Source organism: Lepidochelys kempii, chromosome 2 (genome assembly GCF_965140285.1).
Source record: "Lepidochelys kempii isolate rLepKem1 chromosome 2, rLepKem1.hap1, whole genome shotgun sequence".
Taxonomy (NCBI): Eukaryota; Metazoa; Chordata; order Testudines; family Cheloniidae; genus Lepidochelys; species Lepidochelys kempii.
In genome coordinates, this window is record NC_136381.1 from 62,374,054 (window position 1) to 62,396,253 (window position 22,200).

General features: G+C 46.5%; 1 protein-coding gene across 2 annotated transcripts in view; it reads left to right on the forward strand.

Annotated features, from left to right (window-relative positions):
* The window catches only part of PDE7A (phosphodiesterase 7A), a 139,254-nt gene that overhangs the window by 65,258 nt on the left and 51,796 nt on the right, over nt 1-22,200 (forward strand). For both annotated transcript variants that reach the window (XM_073331008.2, XM_073331009.2), the window contains exon 2: nt 2,986-3,046. In XM_073331008.2, the coding sequence (XP_073187109.1) occupies nt 2,986-3,046 (61 nt within the window). The remainder of the gene's footprint in view (nt 1-2,985; nt 3,047-22,200) is intronic.

The following is a 22,200-nucleotide window of genomic DNA, read 5'->3' on the forward strand; positions in this document are numbered from 1 at the left end:
AGTAGCCCTTCTCTGTGCCGGTTCCAGTTTGAATTCATCCTTCTTAAACATGGGAGACCAGAACTGCACACAGTATTCCAGGTGAGGTCTCACCAGTGCCTTGTATAATGGTACTAAAACCTCCTTATCTCTCCTGGAAATACCTCGCCTGATGCATCCCAAGACCGCAATTGCTTTTTTCACGGCCATATCACATTGGCGGCTCATAGTCATCCTCTGATCAACCAATACTCCAAGTTTCAGAGTAGCAGCCGTGTTAGTCTGTATTCACAAAAAGAAAAGGAGTACTTGTTAGAGTACTAACAAATAGAGATGCTCAAATAAATTTGTTAGTCTCCAAGATGCCACAATACTCCAAGGTCCTTCTCCTCCTCCGTTACTTCTAATTGATGCGTCCCCAGCTTATAACTAAAATTCTTGTTATTAATCTCTAAATGCATAACCTTACACTTCTCACTATTAAATTTCATCCTATTACTATTACTGCAGTTTACAAGGTCATCCAAATCTTCCTGTATGATATCTCGGTCTCTCTCTAAGTTGGCAATACCTCCCAGCTTTGTATCATCCGCAAACTTTATTAGCACACTCCCACTTTTTGTGCCGAGGTCAGTAATAAAAAGATTAAATAAAATTGGTCCCAAAACTGATCCATGAGGAACTCCACTGGTAACCTCCCTCCAGCTTGACAGTTCACCTTTCAGTAGGACCCGTTGTAGTCTCCCTGTTAACCATTTCCTTATCCACCTTTCAATTTTCCTATTGATCCCCATCTTTTCCAATTTAACTAATAATTCCCCATGTGGCACGGTATCAAACGCCTTACTGAAATCTAGGTAAATTAGATCCACTGCGTTTCCTTTGTCTAAAAAATCTGTTACTTTCTCAAAGAAGGAGATCAGGTTGGTTTGGCACGATCTACCTTTTGTAAAACCATGTTGTATTTTGTCCCATTTACCATTGACTTCAATGTCCTTAACTACCTTCTCCTTCAAAATTTTTTCCAAGACCTTGCATACTACAGATGTCAAACTAACAGGCCTGTAGTTACCTGGATCACTTTTTTTTTCCTTTCTTAAAAATAGGAACTATGTTAGCAATTCTCCAATCAGACGGTACAACCCCTGAGTTTACAGCTTCATTAAAAATTCTTGCTAATGGGCTTGCAATTTCATGTGCCAATTCCTTTAATATTCTTGGATGAAGATTATCTGGGCCCCCCAATTTAGTCCCATTAAGCTGTTCGAGTTTCGCTTCTGCCTCAGATATGGTAATATCTACCTCCATATCCTCATTCTCATTTGTCATGCTACCATTATCCCTGAGATTCTCTTTAGCCTTATTAAAGACTGAGGCAAAGTATTTGTTTAGATACTGGGCCATGCCTAGATTATCCTTGACCGCCACTCTATCCTCAGTGTTTAGCAGTCCCACTTCTTCTTTCTTTATTTTTTCTTATTTATATGACTATAGAACTTTTTACTATTGGTTTAATTTCCTTTGCAAGGTCCAACTCTATTTGACTTTTAGCCTGTCTCACTCTATCCCTGCATATTCTGACCTCAATAAGGTAGCTTTCCTTGCTGATCCCTCCCATCTTCCACTCCCTGTATGCTTTCTGCTTTTTCTTTCTCACCTCTCTGAGATGCTTGCTCATCCAGTTTGGTCTACAACTCCTACCTATGCATTTTTTCCCCTTTCTTGGGATGCAGGCTTCCGATAGCTTCTGCAGCTTTGATTTAAAGTAATCCCAGGCCTCCTGTGCCTTTAGATCCATAAGTTCTTCAGTCCAATCCACTTCCCTAACTAATTTCCTTAATTTTTGAAAGTCAGCCCTTTTGAAATCAAAAACCCTAGTTGCAGATTTATTTTTGTTAATCCTTCCGTTCAGTTTGAACTGAATTAGCTCATGATCACTTGAACCAAGATTGTCTCCTACAACCATTTCTTCTATGGAGGTCCTCACTACTCACCAAAACAAAATCTAAAATGGCATCCCCTCTAGTCGGTTCAGCAACTACTTGATGAAGGAATCCATCAGCTATTGCATCTAGGAAAATCTGAGCCCTATTATTATTACTAGCACTCATCCTCCAGTCTATATTTGGGAAGTTAAAGCCTCCCATGGTCACGCAGTTTCCATTAGTATTTACTTTATTAAAAACCTTAAAGAGGGCTCTATCCATATCCAAATTAGATCCCGGCGGTCTATAGCACACTCCAAGCACTGTCCCAGGGGAGGCTCTAGTAGTTTTCTTCCCTGGTTTATTTTTTACCCAGACGGACTCTGTCTTATCCATTCCATCGCTTCTTATTTCTTTACATTCTACCTCATCACTGATATACAATGCTACATGATTTTGTGAGGCAGCTGGAGAAGCAGTGGGGGGGGGGCGGAAATTGAGCACTCCTCATAGACCAATGGTTCCCAAACTGTGGGTTGCACCCCCTTAAGGAGGGATGTGGAGGAAGGTTCGGGCAGTTCAGTGGGGCCCAGGCCAGTCTCCATGGGGGCTGGTGGGAGGGGAGCGTCACCTAGCCCCTCCCCATTCCAAGTTCTGCTCCGTCCCTATCCCCAACTCTGTTCCGGCCCTGCATATGGCCATGGCTCTGCACCCAGCCATGGTCCCGGCTGCCAGCTCGAGCGTGATTCTGTTTGTGACTTCCGACGGTGGCTCACGGGAGGGGCGGGGCAGAGGTGCAGATGGGGGGTGTGACGTGAAAAGTTTGGGGACCACTGTATAAAACCCTTTGCTAGCAGTTCTCCTTTCCTGGCTTCTCTGTTACTAGTTCTCTCCTTCTCTTGGCACTTCTCTGCTCTTGCCAGGATAAAATTAGGATGCACTGTCAAAAACTGAATTTTTTTTTAAATTAGTCAATTTTAAAAGATTAAGTTGACCATGGTTCTTCAAAAGAGATGCAACTTAAGGATCAGACTAATTAATATCCATAAAATAGATTGATGTTTGTCTTTATTTTTTACAGAGACGTGGAGCAATTTCCTATGACAGCTCTGATCAAACTGCATTGTACATTCGTATGCTAGGTAAGCATGGCAACTTCTGTAAAGCAGCACTGATCTATTTTTGTGACTGTTTGCTTTAAAATGGTTGTGGTGAACTGTAGCATAATTTATAAATATTTTAAAACTTTTCAGTTAGTCCTTTTTTCTGCTGTCACTATTTTAGTCAATTTATTTTTCCATTTACTAACTACTGCAAAAAGATTATTCCATCCAAATATTGTATTTGGGATTGAGGCCCCATTGTGCAAAGTGCTGTAAAGATATATATATATAAAGGAAACCATGGTTACTGTCACAAAATTTATTAAGATACCAAAGGCAGTGTTTCCTCATTAGTTTTGGATTTAAGGAAAAATATTGAACAGGAGAGGAATCTTACAGGTTTGCATGGGTGTATGTTCTTCTTCGAGTGATTGCTCATGTGTATTCCACAGTAGGTGTGTGTGCTCGCCATGTGCACCAGTGTCAGAAGTTTTTTCCCCAGCAGTACCCATAGAGGAGCGCCCCAGCAACCCCTGGAGTGACGCCTCCATGGCGCGGCATAAGGGGCGCTGCGTGCTCCCCCAACCCTCAGTTCCTTCTTGTCGCCAGTGAAGGTGCTTCGAAACTACTCTGCTCCAGCTTTGCTGCAACTTGTCCCCAGAACTCTTGTTCGTTCAGTGTATGGTACGTGTAGTTAGTAGTTTGATTAGTTTTAGTTTAGTTTAGTTCAGGGGTCTCAAATTTAAATGACCACGAGGGCCACATGAGGGCTAGTACATTGGCCTGAGGGCCACACCACTGACCCTCCCCCCACGCTGCCCCAGCCCCGCCCCCACTCCACGCCTTCCAGGAGACCCCGCCTCTTCCCACCCCTTCCCTGCCCCCATTCCAACCTCTTCCCTGAGAGAGAGAGAGAGAGAGAGACATTAGGCTCCGGGCCATCCTGCTGGAGTCGGCTTTGACCCCGACTCCAGTGCGCCGCTCCGAGTTGCCATCGGGTACCACGGTGTCAGCGCACGGCAACTCCCCACCTCCCTGTCCATGGGGCACGCCAAGAAGGCTAAGAAGAGGCCTTCGCCGCCGCGGCACCGGAGCAAGACTGGCGGAGAGGCTAGACCAATGTTGGGCAGTCTTCAGTCCCCATAGGCTTCTAGGCCTTCAACTCAGGTCGAGCAGAGTAGCCCGGCCCATTCGGAGCAGGCTTCCTCGGATGTCCGGATGCCCTCCACTCCAGAGGCCTTGCACGCTGCCCGGGACGTTATGTCCATGCCGGTACTAGGAGCACCGCCAATGTTGGCCCCGCGGTCCAGAGGCAAGCCGCCACTGGGATGTCCGCAGTCACCCCCGACTTGGTACCGCTCTCGGTCGAGGGAATGTTCCCATCGCCATTCAGAGACCATCCTGCGCGTAGTCCACGCAGGTCACCATCGACCCCCACCAGGTTGTCTGGCTGGGTTCCGTCTGACACAGACTCTAGACCCTGCTCCGCCTCAAGGAGCAGATAATGACGGGACACAGGCAGCCGTCACTGAAGGTCCTCGTCTCAGAAGGGCTATCGTAGCCAGTCGCGACGCGAACTTCGATGCCGTTCTTGTTCGTTGTCTCGCTCCAGGACCCCACCACGGCACCGCTCCCACAGCCCCGGGCGTCGATCGCTGGCCCCTCTCCGGCGCGGATCTGCCTTCTGGAGCTGATCACGGAGCAGCTGCGACCAGTGGTACCATTCCTCCACGTCGGGGTCGCAATCTCGTGGTCGGCACTGCTCCAGGCGCTGCCACTCCTCCCAGTCCAGGGACAGCGGCAGGTCGGACGTCAGCCTGGCCTCCCTTCATAGTTGTCCATAGATGGGTCGGGTCAGGCCAGCCAGGCTGAACAGCCTGCTCTGCCGGTGCCACAGCAGGTGCAGTGGCACCGGGCCCCGTGGCTGGCACAGTGGTACCAGTGGGCAGCGTGGCCCTGGACGCCCCCGGTGGGGGCTTGCTCCGTGGCCAGAGCTTCGGAATGGCAGTCGGCCTCCCTCTCCCGACCTCCGAGGAAGGAGTCGGTGGGACATGCATCTTCGGCGCCATGCCTGGAGGGCAACAAGGGGGTGGATCCTCCAGTGCTGGTGAATGCGCAGAGTACTGCGCCTGCCTCCTCGCCCTTCCCTGATGAGGCGATTACGGCCCCTCTGTCCCGCAGGAGGACTCAAAAGTCCACCAGGAGCTATTGAAAAGGGTGGCATCAAATATCAAGCTTCAGGCAGAGGAGGTGGAGGAGTCTTCGGACTCCCTTTTTAACGTCCTGTCTGCCTCAGAACCGGGCAGGGTGGCCTTGTCACTCCATGAAGGGGTTTTAAATATTTCAAATATTTCAAATATTCAAAAATTTCAAATACCTTCTGGCAAACCCTGGCCTCATTGGCCCCCATCTCTAAGAGAGCAGAACGCAAGTATTTTATGCCCACCAAAGGACATAAATACCTTTACACCCATCCTGCTCCTAACTCCCTGGTGGTTGACTCGGTCAACCACAGGGAACGGCAGGGCCAACCAGCCCCTAGTATGAAAAATAAAGATTCAGGGAGTCTGGATTCATTTAGGAGAAAAATGTATTCGTCCTCGAGCTTCCAGTTACAGGTGGCGAACCATCAGGCTCTCCTGGGCCATTATGAGTTCAATCTATGGGGCTCTCTGCCCAAGTTCGAGGACTTTCTCCAGGAGCATGACAGGAAGGAGTTCAAAGCTCTGGTGGAGGAGGATACAGCAGCTGCCAGGGCAACCTTGCATGCAGCGTTGAATGTAGCAGACACGCCGGCGCGGTCCATGGCCTCTGTGGTGTCCACGAGAAGGGCGTCATGGCTCCTGCTGTCCGGGCTGTCCAGTGAGGCACAGAGTCCTTGCAGGACATCCTGTTTGATGGCAAGGCTCTGTTTGAGGAACCGAGGGACATAAAACTGCATGGCCTGAAGGACTCCCGCACTACGCTTAAGACTCTTGGCCTCTTTGTTCTGGCTCCGGCAAGACCTAAGTTTAAGTCGCAGCAGGCTCCCACCCAGGCCACCCACTCTAAAAATGAGCCCCCTTAAAAAAGTCGCAGGACTATAAGAAACGGCCGCAGAGACAGTCTCAGTCTGCCCCCCAGCCTGGGTCCTCCAAGGGCAAACAGGCAGGGAAACAGCAGTTTTGATGGGACGCCTGGGGCCAACCTACCAGTTCTCATTAGGGATCCACCCTCAGTAAAGCTTCCCTTCTCCAACCGGTTGTGTGCTTTTCTCCCGGAATGGTCGCGGCTGACCTCGGACTGTTGGGTCCTCAATTCCATCTCTCAGGACTACACCCTCCAGATTACCTCTACCCTGCCCAACCACCCTCCATCCCCGTCCTTCCTGGAGGACCCCCTCATGAGGCCCTGCTTTAGCAGGAGGTGGGGCAGCTCCTTGGCCTAGGAGCAATGGAAGTGGTGCCAGCGGAGTTCAAACGCAAGGGGTACTACTTCCGCTATTTCCTTATCCCGAAGGCCAAAGGCAGGCTCAGGCCTATCCTGGACCTGCGAGGTCTGAACCAGTACATGTTAAAACTCAAGTTTCACATGGTCTCTCTGGCTTCCATCATCCCCTCCCTGGATCCTGGGACTGGTACGCTGCTCTTGATCTGGAGGACGCGTACTTCCACATCCACATATTCGAGGGGCACAGGCACTTTCTCCATTTCACGGTTGGGCAGGAGCACTACCAATTTATGGTCCTCCCATTTGGCCTGTCCACTGCTCTGAGAGTATTCACTAAATGCATGTCTGTGGTGGTGGCCTACTTCAGATGTCATGACGTCCAGATCTTCCCCTATCTGGATGACTGGCTGGTCAAGGGCAGCTCCCGGTCGCAGGAGCGGGACCATGTAGTGCTCCTTTTGTCCACGTGCACCACTCTGGGCCTGTTGGTAAACGACACCAAGTCCACATTAGTCCTGGTACAATGCATAGAGTTTATCGGGGCGGTCCTGGACACCATGTCGGCCATAGCCTCCCTCCCACCAGACAGGTTTGAGACCCTGAAAGGGCTCATCGTCACAATCACAAGGTTTCCAGTGACAACAGCCAGAGCGTGTCTCTAGCTCTTAGGTCACATGTTGGTGTGTACATACGTGGTTCGTCACGTCAGATTCAGGATGAGGCCCCTCCAACTCTGGTTGGCCTCGGTGCTCTCCCAAGCCAGAGACAGGATGGACAAGGTCCTCACTGTGCCCGAACTGGTGATCGTCTCCCTTTGATGGTGGTACTCTCCGGGGAACATACTCCGCGGGGTCCCTATCACTGGAACTGGTGTCCGACTCATCGGACCTAGGGTGGGGAGCACATGTGGGAGACGTTCAGACCCAAGGTCTGCGGTCTGCACAGGACCTGGCCCTCCACATAAACGTCAAAGAGCTCAGGGCGGTCTGACTGGTGTGCATAGCCTTCCGCTTGCACCTGGAGGGCAGAGTGGTCAGGGTTCTCGCGGACAACATGGCCTCGATGTTTTACATCAACAGGCAAGGCAGGGTCCGATCCTCTGCCCGGAAGCCCTCAGGCTGTGGGACTTCTGTATAGCCCATGACATTTGCCTACAGGCCTACCGCCTACCACCTACCGGGTGTCCGGAACTTGTGGGCGGACCGCTTGAGCAGGGACTTCTCCTCTCAACATGAGTGGTCTCTTCACCCAGAGGTGGCGCTCAGACTTTTCCAAGAGTGGGGAACTCCCCAGGTGAACCTGTTCACAACTCTGCAGAACCGTCGCTGTCCCCGGTTCTGCTCCAGGGGAGCAGGGGTGGGGAGGGGAGCTGGGACAGGGCGCTATCTCCGATGCCTTCCTCCTGTCCTGGTCAGGCCAGTTTCTCTATGCCTTCCCCATGTTCCCCCTGATTGGCAGGGTCCTGGAAAAGATAAAGATGGACATGGTCCGCGTCCTCCTGATTACCCCAGCATGGCCCAGGCAGCATTGGTAGGGTACCCTCACGAACCTGGCGGTCGCCCTGCTGTGGTCATTACCATTCCACCTGGACCTGCTCTCCCAGGACCAGAGCCACCTCCTCTTCCCCAACCTAGCGGCACTCCACCTCACAGCGTGGCTGCTCAATGGTTAGGCTGGGAGGAAAGGACATGCTCGGAAGGGGTTCAGCACGTCCTCTTGGAAAGCAGGCAACCCTCCACATGCCGAGCCTACTTGGCAAAGTGATCTTGGTTTTCCCGATGGGCAGCTGAGTGGGGTGTTCCCCCATGACTGCCCCGATTCAGCTCATTTTGGACTACCTCCTTCACCTTAGAGCCCAGGGCCTGGAGCCCTCGTCTGTCAAGGTGCACTTGGCAGCCATATTGGCCTTCCACCCTCCGGTGCAGGAGCATACGGTGTTCTCCCATGCCATAACTGGCCGATTTCTTAAGGGATTGGATCGTCTCTTCCCATAAATTAGGCCCCCTGTCCCACAGTGGGATCTGAATTTGGTGCTGGCCTTGCTGACGGGCCCCCTGTTTGAGTCGCTAGCTACGTGCTCCTGGTCACGCCTCTCGTGGAAAGTAGCCTTCCTCGTAGCGAACACGTGGGCTGGGTGGGTCTCGGAACTGAGGGCCCTGACCTCCGATCCCCGGTGTTCCATAAGGATAAGGTCCAGCTCCGCCCACATTCTTCGTTCCTCCTGAAGGTGGCCTCCGCCTACCACATGGGTCAGGACATTTTCCTGCCAGTCCTCTGCCCCAAGCCCCGTGTGTCCAATGAGGAGCACCGCCTCCACACGCTGGATGTGAGATGGGCTCTGGCCTTTTACCTGGAGTGGTCTAAGCCTTTCAGGAAATCCTCGCAGCTATTCATTGCCTCGGCTGAACGCATGGTGGGTTGGTCGATCTCCACTCAGCGGCTCTCCAACTGGATCACCTCGTGTATCCGTACCTGTTATGATCTGGCAGAAATCCCTCCGCCATCAATTGTGGGGGCGCACTCAACTAGGGCACAAGTCTCGTTGGCTGCCTTTTTGGCCCATGTCCCCATTCAGGACATTTGTAGGTCTGTCATATGGTCTTCAGTTCACACTCGCATTATGTGATGGTCTCCCAGACCAGGGAAGACGCTGGGTTCGGCAGGGCTGTTCTCTGTCCCATGAGTTTGTGAACTGCTACCCACCTCCAATAGATATAGCTTGGAATCACCTATGGTAGAATGATCACACATGAGCAATCACTCGAAGAAGAAAAGACAGTTACCTTTTCCATAACTAGTGTTCTTCGAATTACGTTGCTCATGTCTATTCCACATCCTGCCCTCCTTCCCCTCTTTTGGAGTTGTGTGGCAAGAAGGAACTGAGGGTGGGGGGAGTGTACAGCGCTCCATATGCCATGCTGTGGAGGCACCACTCCCGGGGTCGCTATGGGCGCTCCTCTATGGGTACTGCTGGGGGGAAAACTTCCGACACCAGTGCACGTGGTGAGCACACACACCTATTGTGGAATAGACATGAGCAACACATCTCGAAGAACACCAGTTATGGAAAAGGTAACTGTCTTCTTTGTGTACCTCAGTTAAATTTGTAGAAAAAATAGATTTAATGGGTGGCAATTACCTTTGTATGGTCATTTTTAAACAATATTATGTAAAGTCTATTTGCATTGCGTACTTTTTATTGTCCCTGATTCAGTATGCATATAGCAGAACATTTTAGCATCTGTTATTTTTTGTTCTAATTAAAATTGAGTGGTTTATTACAGAGTAAATATTTGCATATAAGAATAGTTTTGTCTTACACTTGTAAAGTTCATTATAGAAACTTTCTTAAATCTCAATCTTGAAATAATGATGTGAATTAAAATGGAGTAACTGAAGCAGGACTTCTCTGCTTTCCTGCATGTGCTGCCTGGGCTTAGGATGGGAAGAGCACCCCATGGAGCTGGGAAAGTGCTGAGGGTGCTAGCTTGACGGGTAACTCTTTCCCATCCTGTTCCTCTGTTCAGCCCTAAGTAGGTGAAGGGGTGGGGTGGTGAAAGTATCCCAGGATTGTCTTCCTCTTATTCAACCTTCTGGGAGTCAGCCCCAGCTTGACTTCAGTCTCCTAGAACTTGACAGGGGCAGCATCCAGGGAAATGGCCGGGCCAGCAGCCAATTAGGGGGCCGGAGACTGTATTAACAGGTGGGAGCTGGATGGGGCAGTGCCTATAGAAAGTACAGTAAGATTGGGGTTTGTACCTACTAGAGAGGGCTACAGGGTGTAGGGCACAGGATGAAGAGGGAGCTGAGATCGGTGCTTGGGGAAGGGATGATACTAAAGTGTCCTACTTATTAACCAGGAGCAAAAGGAAGAGGACGTTTCCCAGATTGTGCATTTCAGGATGACTTTTTTCTGAAATGCTCATACACAAAGGGGAAATTTCCCCCTAAGAATTCAAAAGTGAGGTACCAGACCAAAAAAGTAATATAACTCGCTTAAAAATCGTGAGGATTTTCTTTTTTTGGTATCATGATTCTTCTTTGAGTGATGATCCCTATGTGTATCATGCGCCTGTGTCCAGAATTTCTCGCAGGCATTGTCCATTGGCTTGCACACATGCAGTAGCTCTCCTTATGTTCCCAACCAAGGTCATAAAGGGCAATGTGGGCCAAAGCCTTTCCAGTTTCTTCCTACCACCACATGGTTTGCATCAGAATTTTTGGTGTTCTCAGCTCCTTATTATTGCGTCACTCCTATAAGAATGCTATATAGTTAGTTTTTTAGTTTTAATAGTATAGTGCAGCATAGAAAGATAGCATTTTTTCCCCTGAGAAGCCTGGGATTATGCCCAGGGTTCAAAAACTGTTTCCTTCTCTAGCTCCTTTTCTGTGAACAATAAACATCAACACTCCCTATACTGCCTGGGTGAGGGTCACATTTCTGCCAAGTCCAGCATCTCATTCCTTTCCCCCCAGAACTCATGGGGGTCGAGACTCAGAAAACACCTCATGGAGAAGGCATTGAAGCCTCGGTCAGATTTCGGCTGGGGCCCCACCCTGTACATCAGCCTCAACAAGCAAGTAGCACCCCTCCGAGCGCAAGGTCGGGAATGGAGGCTAAGTCTGTTAAGCCTAAAGAGAACGCTTCACACTAGAGTAAGGAGCACTCTCTTAGATGGAAAGGCAAGTCATCTATGTCTAAAATTATCCTGAAAAGAAGGGATCACTTCCTGACCCCATCAGAGTTCAGAGAGCCAGCATGCATGGGCACTGAAGTCTTAGGCCTGACTAAATCTTCTCAACAAGAGAAAGAGGCATGTGAGGGCATGGATCTGATGGTGCTGAAGATGGAGGATAGACAGTTCCTGGTGCCTCCATCCACTGCGGGAACCCAAAGGATACCAATAACGATAATAGCCCCAGAGTGAGCCGATAGCCATGGTAACCAGAGAGGCTCCAGCTCTACCCATGGACTCTCCTCATTCTTCAGGATGGATGGAGACATATGTTTCCCCAGAAGACGTCTTTGCTCTCTCCGTCTGAGTTCACCAGTCTGTTGGGTCCATTTATATTCTGGGATGTTGTTACAATGGAGGAGGAGTCTGTCACAAGGAGATGGAGTTATTCTCCCATTCTCCCTGACAGTCTTGAAGCACAACCATCATTACTGTCGGTGCCGCTGTTGATCAGGAATCTGGCCTTCTGTTCCAATGAGTCTGTAGGAAACTTTGTGGCACTGAGGTCAGGCAGCCCCAGACAGAACCCCTAGAAGTTCAGGGTTCTGATCTTCCACAAGACCTGATTGGCAAGGGACAGGTGGTACCCTCTTCTATGGGGTTCCTTTCCACTGATGGGTCCATCTGTTGGTGATACTGGGACTGTAGGAGCCCTATCCCAGATACCTCGGATCTGTGCATGAGTCCTCCTTGCTATCGGGCTCAACGGGTAGTGATCAATGGCTCCATGTCTAGTTGGCAGCCGGTATCAAGTGGAGTGCCCCAAGGATCGGTCCTGGGGCCGGTTTTGTTCAATATCTTCATAAATGATCTGGAGGATGGTGTGGATTGCACTCTCAGCAAATTTGCAGATGATACTAAACTGAGAGGAGTGGTAGATATGCTGGAGGGGAGGGATAGGATACAGAAGGACCTAGACAAATTGGAGGATTGGGCCAAAAGAAATCTGATGAGGTTCAATAAGGATAAGTGCAGGGTCCTGCACTTAGGACGGAAGAACCCAATGCACAGCTACAGACTAGGGACCGAATGGCTAGGCAGCAGTTCTGCGGAAAAGGACCTAGGGGTGACAGTGGACGAGAAGCTGGATATGAGTCAGCAGTGTGCCCTTGTTGCCAAAAAGGCCAATGGCATTTTGGGATGTATAAGTAGGGGCATAGCGAGCAGATCGAGGGACGTGATCGTTCCCCTCTATTTGACATTGGTGAGGCCTCATCTGGAGTACTGTGTCCAGTTTTGGGCCCCACACTTCAAGAAGGATGTGGTTAAATTGGAGAGAGTCCAGCGAAGGGCAACAAAAATGATTAGGGGACTGGAACACATGAGTTATGAGGAGAGGCTGAGGGAGCTGGGATTGTTTAGCCTGCAGAAGAGAAGAATGAGGGGGGATTTGAAAGCTGCTTTCAACTACCTGAAAGGGGGTTCCAAAGAGGATGGCTCTAGACTGTTCTCAATGGTAGCAGATGACAGAACGAGGAGTAATGGTCTCAAGTTGCAGTGGGGGAGGTTTAGATTGGATATTAGGAAAAACTTTTTCACTAAGAGGGTGGTGAAACACTGGAATGCGTTACCTAGGGAGGTGGTAGAATCTCCTTCCTTAGAGGTTTTTAAGGTCAGGCTTGACAAAGCCCTGGCTGGGATGATTTAACTGGGAATTGGTCCTGCTTTGAGCAGGGGGTTGGACTAGATGACCTACTGGGGTCCCTTCCAACCCTGATATTCTATGATTCTATCACCCAGCTATATGCAATTGGCCCTGTCAGAGGATTCAGAGGAGTAAGGTGAACCAGATCTGATGGCTCCAAGAGCAGTCTCGTCATTGTCATTGGGTGAGGTGGTTACCCCATCATCTCCGTCTCCCCTGGATGACTTTAAACAATACCAAGAGCTCATGCACAGGATAATGGCAGAGCTACAAATCCAGCTGAAGGAAATTCAGGAGCCTCAGCACAGCCTACTAGACATTCTTCAGCCTTCTGGACACAGCAAAGTGGCCCTTCCCATCAACTAGGTCATCATGGAACCAGCAAATATGGTTTGGCACACCCTTACTACTTGTGTTCCCACCTCCAAGAATGCTGAGAAGCACTACTTTGTCCCATCCAAGGGGTGAGAGTTCTTTTTGTCTCACTATCCGCCAAACAATCTGTAGTGCAGGCAGCCACAGAGTGGTCCAGGCACCAGCACCCAAAGGCTCCTTCCTGTGATAAGGGACATAAGAGACTCGGCCTTTTCTGAAGAAAGGTATTCTCTTCCATCTCTCTCCAGTTCAGGATCTCTAATTATTAGGACCCCTTGGCCAAACATGATTTTATCAATTATGCTAGATTTCTAGAGTTTAAGGACAAGCTTTCTGAGGAGAATAGAGCCTGCTTTTAGGCCTTAGTGGATGAGGGCAAATTGGTGGCCAAAATCTCATTCTAAGCTGTGGTGGACGTGGCAGATACCACATCCAGGGGGATGCCTATGGCCACTGTCATGAGGACAGAACCGTGGTTACCATCCATGAGGCTTGTGAGGAATCCATTAGCCTTGCTACCTACCACCATCAGAACTAGTTTGACGACAACAACGTTGTGATCACAGCCCTTTGAACCCAAAGAGAAAAGCTTTCTGTGACTCGCAAAACTATGCATCTTCCTGTCAGAAGCAGAGCTCTTTCCATCAGCTCAAAGCTGAAGTTCAAAGAAGGATCCAAGAAATCAAAAACAAATGGTGGGAGGATAAAGTAAAAGAAATCCAAGCATTTGCTGACAGACATGATATGTGGAGCTTCTTTTGTGAGACAATGACCCTGTATGAACCAACCTCATGTGGCCTCACACTATTGAGATCCGAAAATGGTAGTACCCTTCTTAAAGATAACTAATCTATCAAAGAGCGCTGGAAGGAACACTACCAAAAGTTTCTAAACTGAGACTCCACTGTGATTGATGACACCATTGACTCCATCTCTCAGCACCCAATCTGGAAACTCTTGCCAACCCACCAACACTTGAGGAGGTCCTCAAAGCTATTAAGCAAATAAAGAACAATAAAGCACCAGGTCCTGATGGCATACCAGCTGAAGTACTAAAAGTGTGGGGAGAAACACTGACTAACAAGCTTCATTTGCTGCTCCTCAAAATCTGGTGCACTGAAGAAATCCCCACTGAATTACATAACGCTAACATTGTTAACATTTTCAAAAAGGGATATAGGGCCAACTGTGGCAACTGTCGAGGCATTTCCCTTCTCTACATCGCAGGGAAAATTCTTGCTAGAATTTTACTGAATCACCTGCTCCATCTTGCAGAGGAAGTACTTCCAGAGTATCAGTGTGGCTTCACAAGGCACCATCCACATGATTTTCTCAGCCAGGCAGATCCAGGAAAGATGTCAAGAACAACACCAGGAGCTGATTATGACCTTTATTGATCTGACCAAAGACTTTGACTCTGGCAACCATTAGGCTGTGTGGAAAATCATGTCAAAGCTTAGCTGCCCAAGCAAATTTATCACCATTGTAAGACTCCTCCATGACCAGGTGACTGTGTCCATCCTGTGCAGTGATTCTACCTGTGAGCCCTTTCTCATCTGAACTGGTGTAAAACAAGGTTGTGTACTGACACGCACCCTTTTCTCCATTTTCTTAGCAGCTATGAAAACATTAACCCAAGACTGTCTCCCACATGGCATTGGTATCCAATATCAGACTGGCGGCAACCTCTTCAACCTTTATTGTCTCCATGCCAGAACTAAAGTGATATCAGCAACAGTTACCAAACTCCAGTATGAAGATGATTGTGTTGTACTTGCACACTCAAAGGAGGATCTACAAACAGTCCATAATTGCTTCTCTGAAGCTTACAAAAGCCTAGGGCTGACTCTGAACATCGTCAAATCAAAAGTTCTCCACCAGCCAGTTCCTGGTCAATTATCAGACGCAGCAAGGAAGATCTATACTGACAGAGAAGAAGTGGAAAATGTAGAATACTTTGCCTGTCTTGGCAGCCATTTCTCACAGAACGCAGACATAGACCTTGAGATTCAGCACAGAATCCACTGTGCCAGCCTTGCCTTTGGCAAACTGTCTCACCAGGTGTTCAACAATCACGACATCAGAACACACACTAGACTTTTAGTTTATAAAGTGATGATAATCCCAACTCTCCTCTACGGCTGTGAGACTTGGATGACCTATAGAAAATACCTGAAAAACGTAGAACACCAGCACTTTCTTAGGAAGATCCTCAACATAAAGTGGGAGGATCACCACACTAATGTCAGTGTCCTCACAGAGGCCAACATCTTTTGTGCTGAGGCCCTGATTATCAAGCACCTGTTGAGGTGGAGCAGGTACTGTGTGTGCATGCCTGATATACACTAACCAAAACAATTGCTGTATGCCTAACTCACCAAAGGAGAAAGGAAAGGGGGAAGCCAAAAGAAACACTTTAAAGACATCCTCAAGATAAACATCAAGAGATGTGGCATCAATACCACACACTGGGAGACAGTAGTCCAGGATAGGGATAACTGGAGAAGACTTGTCAGAGAAGGAACCTCCACTTTTGAGGAAAATCGTCTTCCCCTGGTAGCAGAAAAATGCCAGAAAATAAAGGACAGACAGCTGTCACGCAATGATCATAGCCCAACCCTGACTTCCAACACCACTTGCAACATCTACCAGTGGGTCTGCAGCTCAAGGATTGGACTCCTCAGTCACCAAAGGACCCATAAAAAATAAAACCTGTGAAAGAGATCATCCTCGACTTCGAGGGATCAACGATGACAACAATCCTCAGGTTTCCCTAGAGAGAGGCAGAGTTCCATCCAAGATCTGCCCTTTGACACTGTTAACCTGCTCCATGAGAAAATGGATGAAGTCGCTCCACTCTCTCAAAGATGCAAGAACAATTCTTCACCAGCTAGGCATCCCAAGAGGAAGCATCATAAATAGGGATATAGGGCAAGACCCACCTCTTCAGCCCTTTTATCATCAGTGTTCTCAGGAGCCACAATGTGAGAGAGTGAGCAGGAACCCACCCTCTGCATCATCCACCACCATGTCATATTCTAACCTCTGGCAAAGAGTTTGTTTAATCCACATCCCTTTATTGCTGCTTCTTCATTCCCCTATTCATATGTTTGAAGGCTGCTTTACTCAATTTGTCAAAAGCTGGAGGGTCCTAGCTACAGACAAATGGGTATTGAAGAGTACCGATGGGGGCTTTCTAAATGAGTTTCTGACTACTCCTTCTTCAAACCCCCTTCCCGATTGCTCTTCAGGAACCTCTCCTCTTATGAGGTAATTTTATGAAAAGAGGTGTGAGCTCCCTGCTCCTCAGGGGAGCCACAGAAAAGGTTCCACCTCAACACCCTTGAAAGGGAGTCTCTATTCTCCTTACTTCTTGATCTATGTCAGTTAAACCAGCTTATCAAAAAACTAAAATTCCACAATATGCTTGGCATCAATAGAGAATGGCACATGGTTCATGGCTCTCAGAATGAAAGATGCATATTTTTATACAGATATCCATTCAGCCCACAGGCGATGCCTCAGGTTCCTCTTTGACCAAAACCATTACCAACTCAGAGTCCTCCCCTTCAGTTTGTCCACAGCACCCATGGTTTTTTCAGTGGTGGCTGCTTGGACAAGAAGAGGATTTACAATTTTCCCATACCTCAGTGACTGGCTTCTCACAGGAAACTCTTATAAGGAGGTCCACATCATGACCCATATTCTGCTCAACCTTTTACCTTTCCCCTTTCCAAGATATCTATGTCAATCATGAAAAATCCACATTTTGACGACTTCTGGGGAATTCTGTGCATGCACAGAATTTATGTCCACCACAGATTTCTTTGCTTCCCCGCAGAGAAATGACTCCCTGATGGGGAAACACAGGGAAGTCACAAGAGCAGTCATGCAACCCTCCCCAGCAGTATGTTTCGGGTGCCAGGGCAGCCGGCAGAGACATAAATTACTGTGGAGAGGAGGTGGGACTGGGAAAGACCCGGCTGGTGGCTTCTACCCTGTGCTATGCTCAGCTTCTAGTCCTGGCTGGGCTGGGGAGGACGGGACTTCCTCTTCCCCGCTTGGCATCCGGGGCTGCGTCAGACCCACCCTGATTTCTCCCCCAGCTTCAGGAAGCTCTGCAAACTCCCCCTTGCCCCCCACTTCCTGCACCCATCACTCCTGAGCTGCACGGGGAGGGATCTCTTAAGAGGGAGCTGCATCCCCATCTGCCCAACCCCCCTGCAAATACTTCAGAGAGCTCTTGAGTGGAAAAAAGATCCTTATTTTTAAAAGCTTTTTGAAAATGACTGATTTGTTTTCCAGTTGGTTCATATGTTGGAATGTTTTTCCTTATTTTGTTTTTAGGACTAAAACTCTATACTCATACTTTTTTGCAGCATGCATTGCAGGGTTCTCCAAAGTGCCAGTTATCTTACTGTATATAGTTTGTGTTCCTCTACTTAGGTACAAGAAAGTAAATTCAGGTCTGAGTTTCTGTAATATGAATTTTCTCACTTTGGGGATTTTTGTCCCTTAACATTAGTGAATTTTACTTAATTTTTGTGATTTAATTGTGATGTGACACTTAGTGCCTCTTCTTTTCAATTAGCAAAGTGAAATTTATTGTTTCAAAAACATAAAAATGAATAGCTTTTTCCCTAAAACGGGAATGATAATATGTATCCAGCTTTTTAAAGTGCTCTGAGATGCAAGAAGATTGAGGTACCATAGATTCTATTCTAATGGGGATAAGGATTTGGTTTCTGGTTTTCTTACTGGTTTCTGGAATTTTATGGAAAAATATGGAATTGTATCAAGAGCATAGAAGTGGTGTGGTGATGCACCATAATGCAGTTTTGGAACACAAAAGAGGACTCATTACTGCCATTTGAATACTGTACAATCAACTTGAAGGCAATATCTTAACTTCCTATGATATGTTTATTATTTTTCTTTTGAAAGGCCAGAACTGGAATAGAATTAGAGCTATAAAAACATTCAATATTGTATTCTTAATTTTAATTTTGTACATATTTTGAATTAATTTGCATGTTGTAGAACACCTGAAACAGACTTACTGTGATGAGCATAACTCCCTTGCCTGTAATTTGTTGTATTTAATTGCTAACTTGTCAAATGAACTAAGTCCTTAAAAGAGGAGTTGCCCTGTTTTACTCTGTGTACTCTGAATCTTACTGCCTGGATACTTGTATCACTATTATAATACACATTGCTACTTTCTCATTGGTTGGTGGTCATTCTGTATTCCCAAATGTTAAGCTCACTTTATTTGTACAAATTAGTAACTATTTTTTTCATTAGTGTTGTCTTATGAACAGACCTGGGAGAAACCAATTAAAGTTGCATTAAACTTTCTATAGAATAGTTGTAGATTCTAGCTGTGATTCAGATAAAACTCAAATTTTGATTTAATTTTAAATTGGTAATGGATAAGAAAAAGATAATATAGTGGCTTTCTTTCAGGAATACAAATATTGTTAGGCAGTCTTCTGCACACCTTTGCATCGTACATCATACAAATAAGTCTACAATCACAGAACTGCTTGGCTTAAGTGTAATTCCTTAGCAACAGAGGTAAAAAACATAGTAATATGGTTTACCTTTAATTTGATTAATAAGTTGATACTCCAAATGAACTATATATAACAATTGAATGTAACTGAATAACATAATTTTGGGGGATGTTAAAATAGTAGGGTTGTCAAGCGATTAAAAAAATTAATTGCGATTAATCGCACAATTAAAAAAATTAATCGTGATTAATCACACTGTTAATAATAGAATACCATTTATTTAAATATTTTTGGGTGTTCTCTACATTTTCAAATGTATTGATTTCAATTACAACACAGGATATCAAGTGCATAGTGCTCACTTTATATTTATTTTTGATTACAAGTATTTGCACTATAAAAAAACAAAAGAAGTAGTATTTTTCAGTTCACCTAACACAAGTACTGTAGTGCAATCTCTTTATCATGAAAGTTGAACTTACAAATGTAGAATTGTATATAAAAACACTGCATTCAAAAATAAAACAATGTAAAATTTTAGAGCCTGCAAGTCCACTCAGTCCTACTTCTTATTCAGCCAATCGTGCAGACCAACAAGTTTGTTTACATTTGTGGGAGATAATGCTGCCTGCTCCTTGTTTACAATGTCACCTGAAAGTGAGAACAGGCATTCTCATGGCACTGTTGTAGCCAGTGTTGCAAGATATTTACATGCCAGATGCGCTAAAGATTCATATGTCCCTTCATGCTTCAACCACCATTCCAGAGGATATGCGTCCATGCTGATGACTGGTTCTGCTTGATAACAATCCAAAGCAGTGCAGACCAACACATGTTCATTTTCATTATCTGAGTCAGATGCCACCAGCAGAAGTGTGATTTTCTTTTTTGTGGTTCGGGTTCTATAGTTTCCACGTTGGAGTGTTGCTCTTTTAAGACTTCTGAAAGCATGCTCCACACTGCGTCCCTCTCGGTTTGGAAGGCACTTCAGATTCTTAAACCTTGGGTTGAGTGTTGTAGCTATCTTTAGAAATCTCACATTGGTATCTTCTTTACGTTTTGTGAAATATGCAGGGAAAGTGTTCTTAAAATGAACAACATGTGCTGGGTCATCATCCAGACTGCTATAACATGAAGTATGTGGCAGAATGTGGGTAAAACAGAGCTGGGGACATTCAATTCTCCCCCAAGGAGTTCAATCACAAATTTAATTAACACATTATATTATTAATGAGCATCATCAGCATGGAAACATGATCTCTGGAATGGTGGCGAAGCATGAAGGGGTATACGAATGTTTAGCGTATCTGGCACATAAATACTTTGCAATGCCGGCTTCAGAAGGGTCCTGCAAATGCCTGTTCTCACTTGCTGGTGACATTGTAAATAAGAAGAGGGAAGCATTATCTCCTGTAAATGTAAACAAACTTGTTTGTCTTAACGATTGGCTGAACAAAAAGTAGGACTGAGTAAACTTGTAGGCTCTGAAGTATTACATTGTTTTGTGTTTGAGTGCAGTTATGTAACAAAAAGAAATCTACATTTGTAAGTTGCACTTTCATGACAGAGATTGTACTACAGTACTTGTATGAAGTGAATTGAAAAATAGTATTTCTTTTGTTTATCATTTTTACAGTGAAAATATTTGTAATAAAAATAATATACAGTTTGATTTCAGTTACAACACAATACAATATATATGAAAATGTAGAAAAACGTCCAAAATATTTATTAAATTTCAATTGGTATTCTATTGTTTAACAGTGCAATTAAAATGGCAATTAATGCCAATTTTTTAATCACAATTTTTTGGAGTTAAACGCGTGAGTTAACTACGATTAATCGGCAGCCCTATAAAATTAACAGAAAGACTACTTAGAACTTATCCTATTGGCTTTGTTTGGCTGTAATGATTGTGAAATTGCTTTCTCTAAAGTTTGCAGGCTTTTGGAATCCAAGTCTTGAAGAGAGGTTCAAGTGACCCCAATTGGAGTGATGTTACTGTGGTACAGCAGTATTTCCAAATCCTACCTAAAACATAACCTTATGGATACCTAAATCAGCAATTCTCAACCAGGGGCCCGGGGCCCCCTGGGGGCGCTGCAGGCAGCTTTCAGAGGGTCCGCCAAAATAAACCAGACAGAAGGGCCAGTGTTAGGCTCACTCTCGCTAGGGTCCAGGGCAGAAAATCTAAGCCAGAGCCCGGCCGCCCAGGACTCAAGCCAAAGCCCAGGCAACTTAGCTTTGTGGGGCCCTGGGCAATCGCCCTGCTTGCTACCCTCGAATGTCAACCCTGGCTTTTAATCTACTGGATATGCAGAAAACCAGTTGTGGCCAAGGTGGGCTCTGGGATTTTTATTGTATGTTGGGTGGGACCTCAGAAAGAAAAAGATTGAAAATCCCTGAAAATAATGGGAAAACCTTAACTGACTCAATCAGTGTCAGTACAACTGAACATTGTCAGCTTGAGATGGCTACTCTCTCCTTCTCCACTCCAAAAAATATATTCAGCCACTCTGGCATTCTCCAAAAGCATTTTTCAGTCCAGATTCAGACCTTGGATAATGGTTCATCTTCTAAAAATAGAAATACAGCACTGTAGAACTCTTCTGCTGTTTGCGCTGGTATCTTGTAAGCGTGATCCAGCTATATTGACCCCAGTCAGCTGTTTCTGATAATAGCTACAGGGTAGCTTTCCTCAATGTTCTTCCTTAGGCTCCTGTAGATTTTCTTGATTTCCTTCTGTTCTTACTGTGTTTTGGCTTTTCTGCTCTTCTCTGCTGCCTCAAGATCCATTATGGGGAGCCCTGGCCAATATAGGGTTTGGAAGTTATGGGGCATTGAGTGGCCTACTCTAAACTGTCTGCTTTGGTGATAAGGCACCTCTCTCTGCTAGATCTGGACTACTTACCCTATACAATCCCCACTTGCATAGTGACAGGTTTCAGAGGAACAGCCGTGTTAGTCTGTATTCGCAAAAAGAAAAGGAGTACTTGTGGCACCTTAGAGACTAACCAATTTATTTGAGCATGAGCTTTCGTGAGCTACAGCTCACTTCATTACACTTCATTACTTCATTACACTTGCATAGTGTAACCCACACACCTCCTGGGTGTGGTGCTTTGTCCCCTCTAGTGGCACCGAGACCACTTAGATATTAATGAGTCTGTCTCAGCCTTAGCTAAGGGCCGTGTGGCTTTTGACTCATGCAGTAGAGGCTCATGCATTCAGCTCGAGGTGCCAGGTTCGATCCTGTTTGCTGTGACCGGGGTCTGTCGGTGTTACAATAGCTCATCATCACTATGGGGGAAGAAAAAGCCAAAAAGCTAACAAAGGTAGAAAATTAGCAACCTCCCCTCAGCAACAGTTATCCCCTGATTCCTTTTGTCTTACTTCTAATATATGCAGGCTATTCTCTCTTTTCCATTTCAACTCTGAGCCTGATCCTCTTCCCCTAAACTAGGGCATTCCTCTGGCTATCCTGCCCTGTGC